Source organism: Megalops cyprinoides, chromosome 6 (genome assembly GCF_013368585.1).
Source record: "Megalops cyprinoides isolate fMegCyp1 chromosome 6, fMegCyp1.pri, whole genome shotgun sequence".
NCBI lineage: Eukaryota > Metazoa > Chordata > Actinopteri > Elopiformes > Megalopidae > Megalops > Megalops cyprinoides.
The window spans coordinates 9,349,404-9,370,579 of NC_050588.1; the positions used below are offsets into that span (position 1 = coordinate 9,349,404).

Genomic DNA, 21,176 nt, shown 5'->3' on the forward strand with positions numbered 1-21,176 from the left:
TGTCATTTAGCAGGCACTCTTATCCGGAGGGACTTCCACAGTGCATCTAATAAAGTGGCATGATAATTTGCCCAAACAGGACACCAGTTATCACACATGAACGAGCATCAGTCTCAAACATAGCGCTGAGATCACAAATGTGTGCCTAGATTGGCATGTAAATGGAAAGAAACATTTCATACAACACAGCAAATCAATGCATACCCCCTAAAAGCCTAGCCAAGCTGTAGGAGTGCTCTGAGCTTTCTACGATGACCTGGTTTGCGTGTTGCTGTGGGTCGAGTGGGTTGGGTGCTCGATTTCAGCTGTTGGTTAGTTATCTAGGGGCAAAAAACTGACTTGGAGGAAGTTAACAATCAAGTTCCCGTTCATCACTGATGCCACAGAAAGGAAGAATGTCCGACACTGATGTAATGCAACATTGAAGTAGGTGTAAAAGATATCAATGTGTAATCAGTTACACTTTAAGCTTTGAGCAGTGGGGTCTGTGAAGGAAACAGCATGATAATGCTGAAATTACAGCTCCAAAGAACAAAGAAAAGGAGAGTCGGGAGAGAAAGCATGTGAAATGTGGGCCACTGGCAAATAAGAACAAGAGAGCTGAACTAATTTTGTCAGGGCTGATAACACCACACTCTTATCTTTTATGCAAATGCGCAGGGGAGCGCTCAACCTCACACTCCAGCGCCGTTATTAAAGATCACCCCGAGATCTTCATTGATGTTCATGGCAGCATTTCACAGGGGTCATTAGCATATTCAGCTGTTTATGAACGTAATTTAAATACCAAACTCGGTCTAATTCGTAACAGTTTTTGCAAAAATAAAAATCCCTGCAGTTCAATGTGTGCTTGTACTGTCGTGCTTTGTGTGTGCGCTAACAGCGTTTTTGTTTGCCACATGGTGTAATTTGTGACACCACAAACAAATAAGAGGCATTACAGCGGGTCCTGTTTTGTGGTGCTTTGTCTGTAGTCCAGCCAAGCGAGCTTCAGGAGGGTAATCATGTTACTGCATTCCAGAGGGTCTGGCTAATCCAGGAGATTTAATCTCTGGTGGTAAAGGATATGCTGGAGAGAGAAGCCCAGGGAACGAGAGGGGACAAGAGATTAAGTTAGTCAAATAAGGGAATGTCACGACTGTGGCTAATTGCAAAATATTTGCACCCATGCCCTGCAGCTGTAGAAATTGTTATGCTTGCTGTTTAAGTCTGGCTGAAGAGCTCAGTGTTGTTGAATATATTTCATTTTATTTTCAGTGTTGATTTATTTACTGAATTGTATGTGCACATAACAATAGTCACCCCACTTGAGCAAAACTAAACCCTGTTTCATTTATTTTCAACAAATGAATCGTATTTACATATAACATTTCTGAGATTCACTGCTGAATATTACTGTGTTGCAATTTGTCTGTAACACTTCTAGATTTCCTGTGGAGTGGTCTGTGGTGAGTCTTCGCAAAGGGTGCTGCTGCCATTGTGATTGTTGATTGGTTGATCTACACCATGATTGACTGATTCATGTACACTGTGATTTTTCCCTTAGATGAACATCTTCCTGTACATACTGACCTCCAAGGCTTCCTGCTCAATGCGCCACCAAGGCTTTGAGAAGAAGGAGGGCCCCGTGTGAGTAGCCCCCACCACTGCCTGACTGAAAATACAGAAGCTTTCTGTCACTGTAGCGGAGCAAAACACAACGCCTTCAGTCCCAGGAGGTGGTGGTCTGTCACAGTTCACAAATGCATAGATCAAACAGGATTAGACAGGCACACACCGTGTGCAGCTGGGAGTGGTTGCTGATGTAGGACGAAGTCTTGATCAAGGTCAGACATGTGTAAGAGCGCATTTCCACAAGCCTTCGCAGAACACCCTCAAGCAATCAGCTCACTGCTGGGATGTTGTTGTTGTCATACAGCTTGATAGGAAATCTTATATCCATGCAAGTTCTTTCTGGTTTACCAGCCTTTTAGATGGAGAGAAATATCAATATCCTGAGTGTGTGTATGTGTGCGCATAGGTGTGTGCATTTCTGTGTGGCTGTGTGTGCCTGCTCGTGTCTGCATGTGTGTGTGCATGTGCATGTGTGAGTGTTTGTGTATGTGTCTATCTGTGTGCGTATGTGTGAGTGTGCTTGTCTGTGTATGTATGTATATGTGTGAGTGAGTGAGTGAGTGTGAGTGAGTGAGTGAGTGAGTGAGTGAGTGAGTGAGTGAGTGAGTGAGTGAGTGAGTGAGTGAGTGAGTGAGTGAGTGAGTGAGTGAGTGAGTGTGTGTGTGTGTGTGTGTGTGTGTGTGTGTGTGTGTGTGTGTGTGTGTGTGTGTGTGTGTGAGAGAGAGAGTGAGTGTGGTTGTGTGTGTGTTAACCCTGTCTTCACCTCTCTGTAGGTCAGGACTGAGGACAGCCTGTGGGGTCCTCCTGCTGGTCACTGTGACGTGCTTGTTGGCTGTCCTGTCAGTCAACAGCGACTCCATCATCTTCCACTACTTGTTTGCTGGATTTAACTGTATCCAGGTAATGGCCCTCGGAGCCACTGACCCACAAGCTGTTGATCAGAGTAGAGAAGAATCACTGAAATTGCGTCACTATCTGTATGTGCCACTATTGATAAGATGTATATGGTGGATGGAACTACACTGACCTACAGTCAAGGCAAAGGACATGGAATGTGAAAATTACTCCTAGGCCTTGTTCTGGCAAATAATTGAATACCCAAATATTTTGGAAGATTCAGGAATAGCTTTCTAAGTACTTGGTAACATATATTTTGCCCAATTACTAGATGTATTTTTTCTTTGCTCAAAATGTTTAATTCAGTAGCTGTGATGAGGTTTTTTTAATTTCCATTTTGAGAAAAACATATAAAAAACACAAGCCAGCCATCTACATTTTTAAGGATCGGTTCCAATTTGAATAATAATTTCTAGTTCTAAGACATTTCTTTCAAGAAATATCTGTTTTTAGTGTGTATGAAACCACCCATAATATGTCTTTAAAATAGAATTCTAAATGAAGAACACTGATTTACCTCCATCAAACCTACATCTAAGGGAAATGAAATTAACCATGGACTTCTGAATTACAGCCAGTTAAGGTTATTTGGGTATTATTGGTGCCTACATCCTTTTTAAAAAGGAGTAATTGAAGGTCGGCAACCTGAGGTCAATAGGTTCAGCTGACATGGTCAGGGAAAAAACAAACCATAAGATCTTGTTTACACAAACGTGCACAAGAGGTTATGTGACCTATATAGGCATATACAGCCTGCCCTGCAGACAGATGCGTAGTTACTCTTCAATTTGGAATAATTGCTCTGTTTCAGTAGGTTCTTACTTCATTATGGTGCAGCCTCAGGCATTGTTTATCCATGACTGGATGACCATTCTGCACCACACTGCAATAACAACAGATACATTTTCTCTTGTTTTTCCTTGCCTTTACCTGGAGGTGTATGTCACTGAGGGCAACACCAAATCAGGCATCTCATGTAGAAAACAAGTGTGGAAAGCTAAATGGTTCAGCAGGTCGTTCTCCGCCAAAGGTGTCTCAACACGTGACGTCAAGAGGCTGACAAGGGATTATGTGGAAAACGGGGGGGGGGAAAGTCACTCCAAAATGAAGGTACGAGATGAATATCACCGTAAACGTGTCTCTGAAGTGTTCATTTTCATCACCTTCCCAGGGGCCGTTCATCTTCTTCTTCCGAATCATCTTCAACAAGGAGGTCAGGACCGCCATCCGCTACTGCTGCAGCCGCAAGCGGCCCGACAACGTGATGGGCCCCAAGTCCCTGGCCTCGGTGAGACCCCGACGGGCACGACGGTCACCAGGGGCTCATAGCTGCTCTGATGAGGGGCTTCAGGCTTGTGCAATCAAATACCCACCCTTGCTGGCCATTCAGCGTTACAGTCAGCAGGTGGCAGTGTAGAGTCACAGCCCCCCTTACCTGTTCAGAGCTTGCCCTGGGTGACTGCACCATGTGCTTTTCCTCGTGTTAAATGGGAAGACAGTCAGTGCGTGAGGAATGTTGTCTGTATCGTTAATAGAGCTATGACTTGCCGGGGCGTGTGCCTTTGCACAGCTCGTGAGTTGTGTTCTTGGGTCACTGCTTGTCTTAGCCGTCCTCATACGTGTTTGCGTTCTCTGGGTTTCTGTCGTTTTGGCTGGGGTGCATCCGGCAGGTTTCACTGACGGCTGCCCCTCTGTTTCAGGCCTACAACTGCAACAGCATATACATGGGCGGCCGCTTGTACCACCCTCCCTTTGGGGACTCGAGCGCCTCGCTCAACGGCACGCTGCAGTCCGGGAAGAGCCAGCAGAGCTACGTCCCCTTTGTCCTGAGGTACCCCAGACCCACCTTATACCCCTCTGCCCCCCCATTCTAGGCATTACTCTCCAGCCTTTCTGAACAAGGAATATCGTTTGTCATGTAATGTGTCCATTATACTTTGTTTGGCAGTGTGTCAAATACTTATAGAAATCTTTGTATATGTATTTACATGTGTGTAATGTATGGTCAGGTATTTTTATGTTTGTGATGTTACGTTACAGAGCAGCTCATGGTTATACACACTACAGGGTTAGTTCCTTACTCATGGAAGCAACAGCAGGGTCCCATTTGGGATGTGATCCTGCTACCCTCTGGTGCAGTTGTGTCCAGCGTTCTGACCGCTGCACTGCACACTGTCGTCTAGGAGAGGTTGGAGATTGGTGTGCTGCCGTTGAGGTGTGCGTTTGTGGTTGTTTTGGCGCTGAGCTCCATTTGCGTCTGCCTTCCAGGGAGGACGCCGGCCTGAACAACAGCCAGGCGCACCTCGGCCTGAACGACGGCCTGGGCTCCCTCTTCCACGAAGCCAAGGAGCACGCAGACGGTGAGGATCCACCCGCGACCCCCCACCTCCACCTCCACCTCCACCCTGCCCTGCCCACGCCGGCATTCAGACTAACACACAGCTGCTATGTCTGCAACGTGCGGCAGTGTTGCCGTGTTAACGCAGCGTCACGCTGACGTTGAGAGAGTGATTCATGCTAACTGGAACAGTGAACCTGCTCGATGACACGCAGTTGTGCACCAGCACACAGACTCTCACTCTGTGCACACAGGTGTCTGTTTCAGTGCTAATTGTGCAAACAACTGAATATACTGTAGTTTCAATGGCTTCGCCCAATTCGCTCTGACCAAGCAAACAGAGCATCTGTACGTCTTTGCTCATTGTGTCCTCTCTGTCCTGTTGAATTGACAAACCCCTTGTCATGTCTGCCACTGATTTACATTGAAAATCTGACTTTCTCTGAAAGGAGGTCTTTGATTCATGTTGAAATAAGCAGACAGGAGGGTGGGGAAGAGGACTTAAAATGCACTCAGGGCTGATGTTGAAAAAATGATCAATACACTGCCTCACAAGTATCATTTTTCATCTATACATAATATGAACTTGTCGATAAACTTCAAGTTTTATGAAAAGTCAGCGAGAACCCAGGGACAGTGGTTCTTGGGACAGTCAGCCACCACATCAGTGGCCTTATGGAGTGGATTAATGAATGCTTGGCACACGCTTCAAAACACTTTCACTGGGTTTCCTTTTTTCATAGAACCACACAAAGTGCCTTTTAGAGACCCCAGTCTGGCAGAAAAAGGGAATCTTTTAATTAATGAAATTTATTACTGTTTTAAATAAGAGACTTGAGAAATTTTAATCTCAAGTTTTCTGGTAACCAACAAAGCTGCCTTGACATCCCCCAAAAAACAGGTATAGGTATATAAACATAGCCTCATACAACTTTGTAGAATTTACAGATTTCAAATAAGCAGAATATTTCAGAGTAGTCTCTGCCACTTTAAAAGCACTGTTGCAATCACAAGTCCTTATGTCAACCCCTGCTTTTTCCTGGTGCAGTCAGTAATTGCCTGTCCCTAACACACATACCTCTGTCTGTCGGACCGTAGACCACGATTCAGACTCCGACAGCGACTTGTCCCTGGAGGACGACCAGAGCGGTTCCTTTGCGTCCTCTCACTCCTCGGACAGCGAGGACGATGAAGGACAGTACCCCCCCGAGGCATGCTGGGAGAATCTGGCCACGCACATGGGCAAGCACCCCCTCCCGCACCTCGCCCACAAAGGTATGGTCAAACTGGAAAGGCACATTCAAAGATTATTATATAGTAATATGTAATAAATTCTCCAAAGGCAGTTCTCAGTCTCCAGCCTTTAGCTTGTCTTACCTCAGCCAATAATACATATGGCATAATACATATATAGTACATATAGCGCTCTACAGACAGGAGCAAAAAAATACCACAGATCATCCTATGACACAGTTCCTAACAAGGACAAGCTGCTCATGACTGGCCAGCACTATGGTCTCTTTACTTGCAAGCACATCTGTTCTTACGAACACACACACACACACGCACATGCTCACGCAATCCCTCTTCCCTCCCTCCAGATAATAACCTGAGCAAGCTGCTGTGGCCAGGGGACTTTGTGACAACGGCGAGCGAGAGCGAGGGCCAGTGTGGAATGGACCGGCTGCGGGTGGAGACGCTGGCCAGCTCGGACCACGGCCTGGGCTCGGACGGCCGAGACCTGCTGGAAGAGAGGCCTGATGGGAAGGGGGAGGGGCACGGGAAGGACAACACCCTGCTGTTCCTGTCCAGCCTGCCTAACCCCAGCGCATATCCACAGAAAGGTGAGGAAGAGCTGGGGGATATCTGACCCTGGTCACGGGCAGCACACTGTCATATCTGTGTCATTCAAATGATTGTTCACTCATTCTAGGCTTCTTCAGACTAATAGAGATATTCTGTTCGTAATAACTGGGTATTTGGCTTCGTTCTCTTGGTCTCACAAATATTCTGTTTATTATGACCATCTGTTCAGCTCCGTGTGCGTCACATTGAAAATCCTGTCTGTGCTATTGTTGAAGCTTTAACTGTCCTGATTTTCTGGCTTGTTATAAACATTCTTCAGGGGTCGTGGTCTAAAATGGAATATCAGAGATAGCATCATAGTCTCCTGTATGGAGGGCAGAGGGAATGAAGGAGATGTTTATCTGATCATAATAAATACAATGTCTGTGGTACTTTCCTGTCAAAGAGGGTCCAGTGGTTCTCGTACTGCCTACATCGCTATGCTAGCTATGGATATTTTGGGCTAGACCAAGCTCCTTCAAGAGTATTCATAACAAGACAGAAAATACATCTAAATCATCATCAATGGCAGAAACATAACTTTCAATGCAAAGTACATAGATTCAACTATCTATTTATATATATAGTATCTGTAGCATTAATTGCCATTCTTAACATCAAAGGAGGATGTTACAGTCTAGTTAAGCTGTGCCCCAAAGAGCAGGGGTGTCCTAGCTCGGGTCTGTTACATTATCTCAGGCGTGATATTTTGATTTGAAGTTATGACTTCCATGTAGATGTCTGGATCTTCACTCTTTGTCGGGTTCCTCCATGTTAGGCCATGCATCTTAGAAAGGAAATGTAAGCACGCTCTTTGCCCGCTACAGGGATCCTGAAGAAGAAGCAGCTCTCCCCCATCGCGGAGAGAAACGGCGTCAACCGCATCCACAACGAGCTGTCGGCCGGCGGCCCCGGCCCCACCTCCTCCCGGGGCTCCTCCTCCAGCGAGGGCTGCGGGGGCGGGGCAAAGCCCGCAGCGCAGGAGCAGCCCAACGGAGTGGCGCCCATCGCCATGACGCCGATCGCCGTTAGCATCAAGGCGGGGACCGTGGACGACGATTCGTCAGGCTCAGAGTGAGTTTAAGCGCGGCCCAATGAAGCCTGTGCAGCCAGCGACAGACCGCCTACAGTAGCATAGCTGAAGGGTGGGGTGGTTACATACAGAATACTGGTCAGCACAGCTTATTATTACTATTGCTTTCACATTATATGAACTCATTATGAGTTCACACCTAGATAACTGTGTACAGAACCCATTTATTATGCACAGTTCCAGCATATTATAATTCGTACATATTATATAATGAGAAGACAAATGAAAGATAAACAATTACAATAACATTTAAGCAAACAGAAATGTGTGATTATACCATAAAATGTGACAGTAGATTAAAGGATACCATTAACGGTAAAATTTAGTTTACTTACAACACATCATTTAAAATATCTCAGATTATGAGCAACAGAGTAGAGTGAGTAGAGACCCAGTTAGAGAACCTGATATCTGGATGTTTGGAGGAGGATGAGCTTTATTTAAAGAGGTATATGCGTGGAAGACAACAGAAGCTTGAGGTGAAGTTGATATGAGCACATTGGTGGGTTGGGTGCAAAGGGATTGATGCTGCCTTGGCTTGATTCTCTCCTGGGGTGCACAGTTCGTGACTTAGACTCACTCTCCACTAAACCTCCACCTTCAACCCCCACACAGTGTTCCTTTCGCCTGTTCCCACCTCCTGTAGTCTGTCTCCTGCCCCTGTCCGAACACCATACAGTGGATTGAAATGCTCGCCCTCTTGTGGATAAATGCGGCATTGCACTGTACCTCATTAACCAACGTTTTTCTGATCGGACGCCACCATGCAGAAATGTGTAGAACATACTGCTGTAGTGCCCACTGGGCTAAACTTACAGCACAGCCAGTTGAAACCATGTACCTCAACATTTTATAGAATCAAAATCAGAATACAAATATACATGTTCACCGTGTGTCCCATCTCAGTTCGACTTTTGACGGACTAAAAGTGGAGACAGATTATGAAATAACCAGTGTCAGAGCTCAGCAGATGCGCACATCACAGGAAAGCCGGTCTGAATCTGATTCCTTCATCGCATGGGCCCGGGCATGTCAACACGCTTTGAAAAGGGAGCCATGCATGTAACTGTAAAACTGAGTGCAGCCTGATACACGGTGACAGGATTTCTGACTTTATTGGCTACACTGTTCAAAAAGATGGCCAGGTAGTACAGTAAATTCTGTGACTGATAGCTCAGTATTAATTGCGGGAGGAGGGGTCCTGGTCAGGTGGTCCTGGGTGGACCTTCTTATGCAGGTGGTCCAAGGATATTTTCAATCACCAGTGACTGAATGGTTTCAACAGAGACCAATGTTTGATTTAGGGAGGTGTGGCTTTAGTTGAGAATTTCTTAACATACCATGCCTGGCCTTAGGTCATACATGCGATTCAAACAGTTGCACGACTGCACTGGGGATTCCAGTGAAACAAATACTAAAGAAAAGAGTGCAGTGCAAGAAACCATTTTTAAATCTGTTTGCATGGTGGCTCCCTGACTAATAGGAAGAAGTACTTATGAAGTACTGTCCTGTACTTATTTTAATCACGTTATTAACTTTGCTTGAGCCAGCACACATTTTTTTATATCAAATACATTTGATCTTTCAGATGAAATTAAGAGTAGCTTTTTTTGCTGTAGACAGTATTTGAAGGCTATAGCAAATTAACTATGTGGCTTTCACTGGGCTTCAGAAAATACCAAAGCAAAACTAACTCTTCTTTTCTCCTCCTCTCTTTTCTCTTTCTCCAAAAAATAATCACAGATTCCTATTTTTTAATTTTGCTCATTAAAGCATTGGGTCCATATTCAAATCTGGGAGCTCGGTCTCCTAACTCAGCAAGGCATTTGGCATTCCTCACTCCTCCAATCAGAGAAGAGAAATGAGCTCTCGGTGCACATTTGGGCTTTCTCATCCCCCCACGCACGCTGTCAGCATTTGAATCATGACCATGCATTGTTTGTTTTCTGTTCCCGTGTGTTTGTGTGTGTGTGTGTGTGTGTGTGTGTCTATGTGTGTGCGTGTGTGTTCTCCCCTGTCTCGTGTTGTATTTTGCACCCCACTCCCTCTCCCCCCGTCCCCCTCCCACCCTCACCCACAGGAGTCGCAAGACGCCGACGTGAGCGGGGTAGCCCGGCTGACAGAGAGGCGCCTCGTTCCAGGTTCCGATACCCCTCCAACAACCCCACTCCCCCTCACCCCCGCCAAGCCCCACTTCCTGTCTGGAACAGGAAGCAGCCAGCAGGGGCCTCTCGGGATGAGTAAGGGCGGCGCCTGCCCTGTCTCCTCCCACCTGGAACGCGCTGTGCCCGCCTCTCTGTTCAATTCTCCACAGGACATTGGTTCCAGACCTTGTTGGGCTTCTACATCAGTCTGGGCTGTTGAGCACGGATGCACGGAGGCCATGACTTTTAATTTTTTTTTTTAAATTGCCGTTTTTTTGTTTACATACTTGAATGGATGCACTTTTATTTTACTTTAATGCACCCAGCTGGACGTGCAAAGGGGGGGGTCAAATGAACTTTCATCTCATTTTTTTATGTTAAATAAAACCAGACACTGGAACTGCAATTAAAAAAAAAAAAACCTTGGCTGGGTTTTTTTTAACCTACAAGTTCTTAACTTTCAGGGAATTCAAAATCCCTTCTCTAGCGCTGCTTTCTGTTAGAGAGGGGGTTTGCTGAACAATGGAAAAAAAAAAGTCAGCACAATGACTTCAGAAATGTACCATTTGAGTGGTTTGATCCTGAGTGTCACAGGGCGGAGGGGCACTATTCCCGGCTCCCGGCGGCTCCTCGCCCCAGGCACGGGCCTCGGCGCACAGAAGGACGGTAGCAAAGGGAGCTCCCCTCTGGAGTCAGGACGGGAAAGGCCCCGCCGATTCTTCTACTAACAGCACAGGGATTTATAGCGACGTGCAGTGTGCCATGCTGGAAAGATTGCCGCTTCGCCACGGCCGTCACCAGAACGACACGGAAACAGTTCACGACTTTGAGGCCCGTTGGCAGACCTGCCTTTTTTCACTGCTAGGCCCTGCTTCTGTAAGGTCAGTGGGAGGGAATGACAGGAAATCGAACAAATGAAGCGTGACAGCACTGTGCATAGCAAGGAACTTTTATATATTTTTGTTGCGCAAAATCGTCGGGAGCGAATTTTATACGTCGGAGACGCTTCCCTTTTGAAACATTTTGTCTAAAGGATTCGTTTTTTTTTGTTATTTAATCCTCCGATGAAACACTTTGTAAGTTTTTTGTTGTACAGATATCTGGGGCTTTTTTTGTGGTGAAAATATTTGCTGTATGACTTTCAAACATATGCTGTGAAAACCTTGCCTTGAGAAACATCAGCCAAGTCAAGTGTTTATTAAGCTGTAAAGAAATATGCTAACACTGTACTTTAACTGTCTTTATCTTTACAATGCAACACCTTGGTAACTCCGCCTCCCACTATTACCCTTTATTCTATGATAGGCTCATGTCAGCCAGCCTTACCGTTCATTCAGGACATTCATAGCGAACAGTCCAATCACGGAGCAGTTACCTTGTACGTAGTGAAAAGAACACTCAGTGTACAGCATCTCCAGACCTTCCTTCCTTCCAGTCTTCTGTGTGGAACATTTTTTTCCCTTTTCACATTTTTGAAGTGTAATTTTCTAACGCAAATAACATTTTTGATAAGCTTCACTAAGTCAAATGACTGCAATATTGAGCACCTCTGCTTGCCATCCAATTGGCCCAGAGTGTGTAAGCCAGTCACGGAATTGTAAGCTTTCATCTCCTGTGGCTTCAGCACGGCAGCAAAACACAGCTTCAGTGATGGACCAATCTTCCTGTACAGAAGCAGAATTCCAACCGTAGGCATGTTTGTATCCATTCGCGGCCTGCAGGGTAATATAGCAATCAAGCACTGCACATTCAAATAGCAAATTGCAAAGATCAAGCTCCGGTTATGAATGACACGGGCAACGTTGGTTGTTGAATGATTTTTTTTCCCAGTATCATTTCAATACGGTTTGCCACTATACCTTGCGTGTCTGCTGCCTGAGTAACACAAAGGAAATGTTTACTAAGCTTTTGTCTCTTTAGTTGTGCAAAATCTGTTCTTGGTACACATCTCATCAGACTCACAGACGAGGGCTGTTCAGAGGTGAAACTTGGCTGGCTTACGTCTGTTCTATAGATATTGAGAGTAGACTAGACATAGCTCGTGTTTTCTATGCTGAACTGTTTTGCTAAGAATTTCATCAAAATTGGTAACTTCATTTAAGTTTTTTAACATCATTTTTATGTGATCAGTTGCATCATTGTACTTTACAGTTCATGACCACAGATTGCGCTCTTTTGCTAGAGCCTGTAAGAGAAATCAGCATCAAGGTTTTAATTCCCCTAGATTTGACAGGTAGTAGCCTGTGTTTTTGCAAAAAGGTCATTTTCATTTGTCATTTACCAAAGACTGTCATGTGTTCCTCTAATCTGAATTGTTCTAGTGCTCCAGGGAGCATTGAGACTCAAGCACACGGCCCAATATGTTCTTATTTCCTGTCGCCAAATGGATCTAGGCTCTGTCTTTCCAGAATTAGCTAGACACTCATTTTTTAATTGAAAACCCTAGAACAGATTGCTTTAGAGTCCTTTTCAACTCTTACGGTACGTCTTAACTACATAAAGGTGGGTCCACTTTTTTTCTACCTGTCGTTTGTCGCTGTGCAAAGGAAACCTTACAACCGCAGTTGGAAAATTAAAGTGACTTTGGAGCCCAAACCAACACAGTGTGATTGTTTTTATTTCTTTCCCACCAAGCCTTCAGCAAAAAAAAGTTCATTTCATTTTAGGAGTGAGATGAGGCTGTAACTGTCTGTGAGGTCTTAGCCAGCATTCAAAAAGGGGAAGATACTCCATCTGCCAATATTTTCCTGGTGCTTAAAAGGGCTGCTTCGGACACTTAAATGAGTCGCCACTGATTTCTGAGATTCGTAACTCCCTTCACTTTGATGTAAGAATTGTCCTTGCAGATGTTCTGAGATGAGGAATACTCCAGAAAAGAGGAGAGAAAGCCAACCAGCTTTCCACACCAATGGGTGATTTAAGCAGGGTATACAAAAAATACTGTTGCATTTCATTATAGTGATTGATGTCCTCTACACAGGTCCTCATTGTCACTTAATTGGTTAGCTGTCTGTCATGTCATTTGCTGATTTCTGACCCTATCAATGTGGAGTCTATTAGTAGCCTCAGCCTCGGCAACTAACCCATGCATCCACCATAAATTTGCTTGCAAAACTAAGATTATGACAATATATCAGCTCTACATAATCTTTGTCTCGCAGTATACCCTCCCACATATGTTATGTTATTTTTCTGTATGTAATCTGTACTTATCCAGGAACAGAAGCCACAGTTTGAAAAAGTAGACTGGGGATTAGGACTGGTGCCTATAAAAACTGCCTATTTAATGTGTAGTATAAAGCTATCAAACCCCGCAGCAAGGCCATTAATCTGAATTGCTTCAGTAAATATCCAGCTGAATAAATAAGCAGCGCATAAAATGTTAGCACTGTGAGTCACTCATATGAGTGTCTGCCGTCGTTCTACATTCTGGGGCTAAGTGACTGACTGCAAGGAGTTTGGATGGAAATGATTATGCTTGGGTTTGAGTTTAATTCCTTTTTTTGAAAGGATTAGGAATTCCAAGCTCAAATTCAATGAATAGTTTCTTTTTTTGTTTTGCTTATTACAGAAGGATATCATTTAAAGTGCATGCACAAATGGCTTGAGATTAGAGTATATTTGTGTGTCTTCTGAAAGACAATTCTTGGAAATCAGGTGCTGCAGGTGGTGGCAGGGTTTATGTGACCATATCCTACAATTGTCCGTTTGTCCTCATCAGGTTCTTATATAACCATCCTCCCCACCCCCCCCCAAAAAAAAAAAAAAAAAAATTTGTTTTTAAGTTTGTTTTTGTTTGTTTTTAAACACACCATGAAGTACAAGAAGCCCCCGGGGGAGTGGAATAGTGGGGTGTTCAGAGAAACGAAACCCCTCAGGCCTTCCAAGAACGTATTACAGAAAGTTCAGCATTTAAGCTTTTTTCATTGTCTCAATCCTGTCATTTTCTTCCATTAGTCCGCTTTGTTTTTCTTTCATATCCACTTCCCTTCGGTGTCTTTACATGAAATTAAATTTCAGTTTGAATCCCTCCTTAATCTTTAACCACAAAGCCTCCAGACTGTGGTTGTAGAGTGCCATGTTCACTTTGGCCTTGTGACTACTGCACAAAAGTGTAGTATTAGAATAAAAATTCCTGTCCATTGAAAACCGAATTTAATGGAAACAAAAAAATGTGGTGCTCTCTGTTTTTTAAGAGCCTTGCAATCTTACACATCCTGAATGCACTCACAGAATACTAGGGCTGCTTCATGTTTCAGAAGCCTTTGATGTGACTTGTGTGAATAAAATGGGTTTAAACAATTAACATTTTCACTTGTTTGTTTTTAATCTGAGGTCCTCCTCCTTATTTGAGGTATCCTATCTTACACGTAATACACACCGCAGAAGCTGGACACACCTCGGCTCCAAAACTTCAGAGATGTGGCAGCACTGAACTCAGCAACGTCACAAATTATGTATGCAAATTATGATGGATTGCCTGAGACAGCATTTTCAGATGCTACTTATTGCTACCATTTTGTTTCACACGGGCTGTGACGGAGTGCCGTCACTACGGTTGAGTATGTGCTCTGACTGCCATACCAACGAGCCTGGCTCTTTGGCGTCGTGGTCAAAGTTGCATGTTTGGTACCCCGTAGACCCGGGTTCAAGGCCGGGCAGGGCGACTGCTCTCGCCCTTCGCTACAAATGGTGTCAGAAGTGGGATGGCTGGCTGCGAGGCCATCGGAAGTGTGCCTGGTGTGTGAGCTGTATGAGGGACCCCCAGGTTAGGTTGACCCCGGTGTGAAGGACCCCAGAGATGGGTGAAGCATGGTGTGAGGGACCCCAGAGATGGGTGAAGCACTGGTGAGTGGGGCACCCTGGGATGGGAGAAGTACGGCATGAGAATGCATGAGGGACGCCATGGTGTGTGAAGTGCATGGGCGCGCTTCCCGAAGGGGAGGGCAGTGTGACGGAGTGCCATCACTACGGTTGAGTATGTGCTCTGACTGCCATACCAACAAGCCTGGCTCTTTGGCATCGTGGTCAAAGTTGCATGTTTGGTACCCCGTAGACCCGGGTTCAAGGCCGGGCGGGGCAACTGCTCTCGCCCTTCGCTACACGGGCCCACTGCACAGACATGGCAAAAATACCTGGATTAGTTTCAGGTTTATAAATCTAAACCTTAGTATGCCTGCGGTTCAAAAAAGTAGGCAGCAGTTCATTCTCTTTAGGTTTCCTGGAAGATGTGCAGTTGCGCATCAAAGTATTGTAGCGTGCTGACAACGCCTCTCTGGCCGGTAGTGACGGTGGTCCCCGGGCCCCTGCTGGCGACAGCGGGATGGAAACCATGGACCCTCAGCGGCTCCGACTGGACCAGAGCCAAGACCCTGTCCTGAGCCTGGTCCAGGCTTGGGTGGGGTCAGGCCAATGACCAGCATGGGTGGCAGTATCAGCGCTGGACCCTGAGACCAAGGCCCTCTACTCCCTAAGTCGCTAAGACCCTACACCGGCTGCGGTCCCGGTTCTGCTGGCTGTCGCCAAGCCATGGAGCTCTATGTCCATTGGTGCAACTGCTGCATGGCGCAGAAGGGACCAACCCAGCGCTCAAACGCTCCCCTACAACAGTACCAGGTGGGGGCCCCGATGGAGCATGTGGGTGTGGACATCCTGGGCCCATTCCCTACCACCGACTGGGGGAACCACTACGTCCTCGTGGCCACGGATTACTTCACCAAGTAGCCTGAAGCGGTGTGCTACAGTTGTCTGTTGAGCTGTTAATTAGTTAAAATCTCATTTGTATTGTATCTCTTTGATTTATTTTTTTTTATTTAGTGGTGTATTTTGTACAATGGGAAAGGTGTTATGGAGAAACTTTCTAATGTAGTGACAAATGAGACGGGAAAAACAGGGCAAAAGCGCTTCATGTACGCGAGACATGGAATACATTCATTTTAATCTGCTTTGAGGCTCGTAACTAGGCTAATTCTGCAACAGTCATCTGTTGGAATGTAACACAAGGGAGGTTTTCACGGGGTTGATGTTTGCGACAGTTTAAGGCCGCATTTCGAGGATGACAAAACAGTAGCTCGAATTATTAGCACCAGCAGCAACCACTGAAATGCCTCGTGTGATTTCATATTTTGTTATATGCCGAAGCTAATCAGTATAATGTTGCATAATATCCTCATCCTAATTTTTAAAACAATATGCCTTGCTCTTTGTTTGTCTTTCAATATAGCACATGGAAATGCTCATCGCCCTTTGAAACCTACTTTTACAAAGCGTGTCCAACAATTCCAATTCAAATTTTACAAAGCGTTTCCAACAATGATAGAAAATTCGCAGGAAAATGACCATTTCTGGGGCCCTGGGGCCCTTTCATGGGTGGATTCACGGTCAAATTGACCAAACTTAGTACTTAATTTGTTATGAAATGTTGCAGTGGTCTGAGAAAGTACTAGGTCGTACGAAACGACCTGTCGTCTGCTGCTTTATTTCCAGCCAGATGCAGGTACCGGAGATGCCTTTTGTCACAAGAGTGTGCTTTGTGAGCACAAAAGTGAAATGTAATGAATGAATTTACTTGGAAAAGAATGTCGCCGCCAGCAAGAGAGAATGTGTGTGGAAACAAGACCTCTTTCAAGACAAGGAGATATTCACACAGAACATCAAAGGGTGATGTGAGCCATTTATGTAGAACTAGTGGCTAGAAATGGTCACAATGGTAGCACAAGCAGAGGTTATGTGCCAGATACACACCACACATGCTATTTTTGCTTCTGCTCCACATGATTACATAAAGTAATACTTCTGTACTCTATGCAATTACTGAAATACATATGCACATTTTTCTGCTTGATAGTCAAGCTGTGTAAGCTAAGTAAGAACTTTTGAGGTGCGACAATTTCAGTTATTTAAATAAATTTTAAAAAAAAGACACGAGTGTGAATCTGTTATTGCAGTGTAAGTCACAGGGGCTAATACGTAGTTACTAAGGGTGTGGTTTCATTGCTGTAAACTAGGCTGTTGCGTTTGGCAGAGTCTGTGCTGCGAAATTTTGATGCATTCGCTCCCAATCTAATAAAGTTACAGCACCCAATCATATTCAAAGTTATCTTGGGCCTGGCAGCAAGATTGTCCTATGACCCCCTAACCAACAGCCCTTTATCTCGGAATAGCTCGGAATTTAACTCGGAATAGCAGCTTACAAATTCTGCACCACAGCATAAAAAGAGAACAAGGAAATGTCAGTCTGAAGGGAAACCGATATGATTTATTATTTCCATCCAATTCATATCTTTCCCCCCCAAAGAATATTTACAATGAAGGCCAAGAGGCACCTTTATTTTGGCATTACTAAAAAGAAAGAAAATAAGTTACAGATTGTTTATTTCAGAGCAAAAATGTGTACGGTTACAACGCTTGTGCTGCGTTAGGTCAGTGCTAGCTTAAAAACTGCATAATCAGCCATATTGTACTGCATTTGCAGGAGGAAATACTGCAACTGGTCACAGCTACAACTAACAGCCATTACCCCAAGTGTGAGGTAGATTTAAGAGCCTGCAGGGGGGTCCTGGCAAGCAGTGAGCGCAGTAAAACTGAAGAGAAGGTGACCAGTATGGGTTCCTCAAAATTCCCTCAGTAAGCAGTAACAAGTGCCTGAAAGCCCCAGAGGAGGGAGTACTCTTTCTAAATCAAAAAAACCTGTAACAGCAACAGCTCTGGCATCTCTGTGAAGTCTCTTACAACGCCTGGCCTAAGAAATCGAAATATTCTTCCAAGCACAAACTGTGTTTCATGGATTAAAACCTTGCTCCTTGTAGCACTAAGGAAATGACTAGAATATACCACAGAAACAGAATTGTATCAAGCGGAGTCATTTGTCAAAGTCATTTTATTAAAAAAAAGTTTTTATAATATATGTAATACTCCAATAACCATTTTTTTAAATACCAACTAAAATTAATGTCTTTTTTCTGTAATACTGTGAATCTTACTACTTTTAAAACAATGTTTTATCCCTAGTAGCTAATAATCCTATGAGAAGCAGGCATTAGCATGCATGCTATGAAAGAAGCATAGTGTATGCCTGAATTCATATATAAATACACGACACAAATACACATATACACACATATTTGTGTGTGTGTTGCATTTTGTTCAGGTCTTTTTTAAAGTGTGGACATTAAGTTGTTTGCAATGGAGAAAATGTCTGACTTGGTTGTGTTTATTGGTCACGCCTTCTTGGCCAGCAAATCTCAAGCTCGTGCCCGTTGTCGAAATCCGAAACAAATCAACACGTCTAAGCTACCGTCGTCTTCCCTTCCGTTCTCGGCTCTTCAAGTAGAGTCCTCCAAGCTGGCACTCTTCCTGTCGAACCCTGTAGTGCACAACCGGTCCATGATGCTTTGCAAACTGGGCTGCACGATGCCCAGCAGGGGCCTCTGGGAGGCGTCCCCGTTCCAGCAGGCCTCCATCAGCTGCCAGCACTCCTCGTCGAAGCTCGGCAAACGCTCGGGCCTGGCACCTGCCGAACACACACACACACACACACCCCGGGCTTTCATATCGGGACACGGTGACAAAAGAAAGGGAATGACGGGACAGACAGGAGCGACGCGCTGCCTTTCCGACAGGGAAATCAGCCTTTCAGGTTAGGCAAACGGGATTTAAATGGGGTTTACAGGACAAATTCGGAGTTTACAGGTCCAAAACGCAAACAGCAGGATTCAAAGAAGTCCTTTCTGTGGTACCTGAGAGATGGTCCCCGAACATTACACTCGGACAAACCCCTCCCCCACCCCCCGCCCTCCCCTCGTCAGAATTCCAGATTACCTTTTTTAACGTTGTTCCACAGCTGGTCCTTGCTGGCGCATTTCTCAAAGGCTTCTGGGAGCTTGACTGAACCGGTGCAGAGGTACCAGAACAGGATCCCAAAGGCGTACACGTCCACCGAGTTATCGTACTTCCCTGGAAAGACAAGGCAGACGGTAGGGAACGGAGGGCTCGTCTCCCACTCGCACACAGCTGGAGAGGGCAGATCCCCGACAAGCCATCATCTACCGATACTGCTATTACTCTGTATTCGGCTGACGCCCTCCTCCGGGGCGGCCGACAGAGCGAGGTCACATCATCACCACACCGGGAATCTGGAACAACAATATCTGCGGTGCAGATACTGATAAAGGGTCAGTAGGTAACCGGAGAACAGCTGAGTAAGACCAAACGATGCGCTGTGTAATCGAGGCTAGTGTGTCACGTTAAAGTGAGGCTCTTCCCATCTGACTGCTCCACGTCTGCCGCGGTGTAGTGTTCCAGGCTGATGCATAGCAGTTGAGGGACTCCCGGTATCAGAGGGACACCAGGTCACTGCACCCGGCGCGGTCTACACGACCGGCAGCTCTGCGGCTCTGACCTGTGAACAGCTCGGGTGCCATGTGAATGGGGGTGCCCACGATGCTGCCTGACATCATGGCCTCCGGCTTGCAGAACCCCAGGTCGGTGATCTTCGCCCGGTTCTGTCTGTCCAGCTGTGGGCGAGAGAAGACGGTGAATGGAGGAGCAGCAGAGAAAGCACTTAGCAGGGCCTTCTAATGTGTCACTGCATAACCCATACACAAGTAAAATATCAGTAAATACCAGCAGTCCAGATTTTTATTTTATTTTTATTCATGGTAGGGCGTGGATTTCTGTGTACAAAAGAATTCATTTGGCCAATTTGTTCATGGAGATTTGGTAATTTTACAAGTGGAAATTACATTCTGACCACAGAATTGCATATTGTGAGACTTCATGATTATAATGTGCTCATGAAAATGAATCTTGTGAAGTGAGCGTAATGACAACGCGCAAAAAATGATCAGGTGTAAAGAACTGAGTTTCAATGGGACAAACATTTGCTTTGACCGGAAGAAGCACTGCTTTCACAGGTCGAGCTCAACGCAATAAGCAAAAAAAATGCACTTCCAAACAACGACAAAATGAGCACTGTGCAGCTAAAAGGAGTTTATGTGGGACTTTGATCATTGTGTTGAGAAAATTGTATCTTCTGCACTAAATTTTAATCAAATTGCTCAAACTACACTTTAATGGGGCTCAAAAAATTCTCCAATTCTACAAAAGTTTTCTTCTTAGGGGACCTCTCTCAGAGGACACTTGCCACTATGTGTCCAAAAGCGTTCTTTCCATGGGATGAAATTACTCACACAAAATTGAGTTTCTGCACGACAAAATGTCATTCGGTCACGGCATATCCTTGTAGGGCCCTGATGCAAGGCTCTGTCACGTGACTGCCACTCCAGACATAAAAGGCAACTGCACTCTCGGGTCTGACCACAATAGTAGACTTCCCCTCTCTCAGTGGAGCCGGTTCCCTTTATGTCTTCCAGAGAATGGCATCCAAAGATGTCCCGTTTCCTCGATTCCTTGCTTCCAATACAGCAAGGAGGTTGTGGAAACTTAGCCGATTCAGCCAGGTTAACGTACACTTTAAATGAGGAACCACTGTACTGCCATACCTCGGTCGATGTCGGCGGTAAACCAAAGGTTGGTTAGCAGAATGCAGCCAGACACTAAAGATGGTGTCATTCAACAGCCTGCCACAGTGCATGCAGAAGTCTGTGTTTGTTATGCCGGTTGGCCAAAATTATCCGTGAGGTGAACTGAAACTGAATTTGAATTTCCCACCTATCTGCAGAAAAACGTGACTGAGTACTGCAAGGGATGACATATCACAGCCCATGTACAGTGTATTCATTCATATTTCTACAGTGGTTAAATAATATCCTTACACCAATGATATGCAAATGCGACTGCCATTCTGTACCTGAAGACATAAAGGCCTGCCTTTGAATTTCTTTTTTTTGTTTGATGTGGTCTCCGCTGCCTGCCAATATTTTTCTCCCATTAAACTGTAAAAAACTAATTTTTCACCAAATTCCTCAATGTGGACACATTTCAGCCCCGTAAAACGGAGTAACAAAATTCAAATAAAAGGCTATGAGTCCAGGGAGGCTCTCACCAGAACGTTCTTCAGCTTGATGTCCCGATGCAGGAGCCCCTGGCTGTGCAGGAAGCGGATCCCCTCCACGACGTCCAGGGCAATCAGCAGCCGCTCCTTCAGGGAGAGCCCGGCCTGGGGAACAGGCAGCCGGGGTTACACGGGGCCGCCGAGAGGGGTAAACACCGCAACACGGAACACGCAAGCACACGCTCGTGCAAACGCTTAATCCGCCGCCCTTAAACCAATTCCGAGACAACT

At 45.3% G+C, this 21,176-nt stretch overlaps 2 protein-coding genes across 3 annotated transcripts in view; one reads left to right on the plus strand and one right to left on the minus strand.

The window, feature by feature from the left end:
* The window catches only part of celsr2 (cadherin, EGF LAG seven-pass G-type receptor 2), a 76,868-nt gene extending 66,600 nt beyond the window's left edge, over positions 1 to 10,268 (plus strand). The window contains exons 26-34 of the mRNA XM_036531201.1: positions 1,547 to 1,629; positions 2,388 to 2,514; positions 3,683 to 3,799; positions 4,212 to 4,342; positions 4,780 to 4,871; positions 5,948 to 6,124; positions 6,451 to 6,693; positions 7,522 to 7,768; positions 9,531 to 10,268. Of these exons, the coding sequence (XP_036387094.1) occupies positions 1,547 to 1,629; positions 2,388 to 2,514; positions 3,683 to 3,799; positions 4,212 to 4,342; positions 4,780 to 4,871; positions 5,948 to 6,124; positions 6,451 to 6,693; positions 7,522 to 7,768; positions 9,531 to 9,558 (1,245 nt within the window). The 3' untranslated portion in view covers positions 9,559 to 10,268. The remainder of the gene's footprint in view (positions 1 to 1,546; positions 1,630 to 2,387; positions 2,515 to 3,682; positions 3,800 to 4,211; positions 4,343 to 4,779; positions 4,872 to 5,947; positions 6,125 to 6,450; positions 6,694 to 7,521; positions 7,769 to 9,530) is intronic.
* A 7,640-nt stretch (positions 10,269 to 17,908) lies between these two features.
* The window catches only part of dstyk (dual serine/threonine and tyrosine protein kinase), a 36,336-nt gene continuing 33,068 nt past the window's right edge, over positions 17,909 to 21,176 (minus strand). For both annotated transcript variants that reach the window (XM_036532096.1, XM_036532095.1), the window contains 4 exons: positions 20,937 to 21,050; positions 19,332 to 19,446; positions 18,752 to 18,886; positions 17,909 to 18,443 (listed from right to left, as the gene is read on the minus strand). In XM_036532096.1, coding sequence (XP_036387989.1) covers positions 18,256 to 18,443; positions 18,752 to 18,886; positions 19,332 to 19,446; positions 20,937 to 21,050 — 552 coding nt within the window. In that variant the 3' untranslated portion in view covers positions 17,909 to 18,255. The remainder of the gene's footprint in view (positions 18,444 to 18,751; positions 18,887 to 19,331; positions 19,447 to 20,936; positions 21,051 to 21,176) is intronic.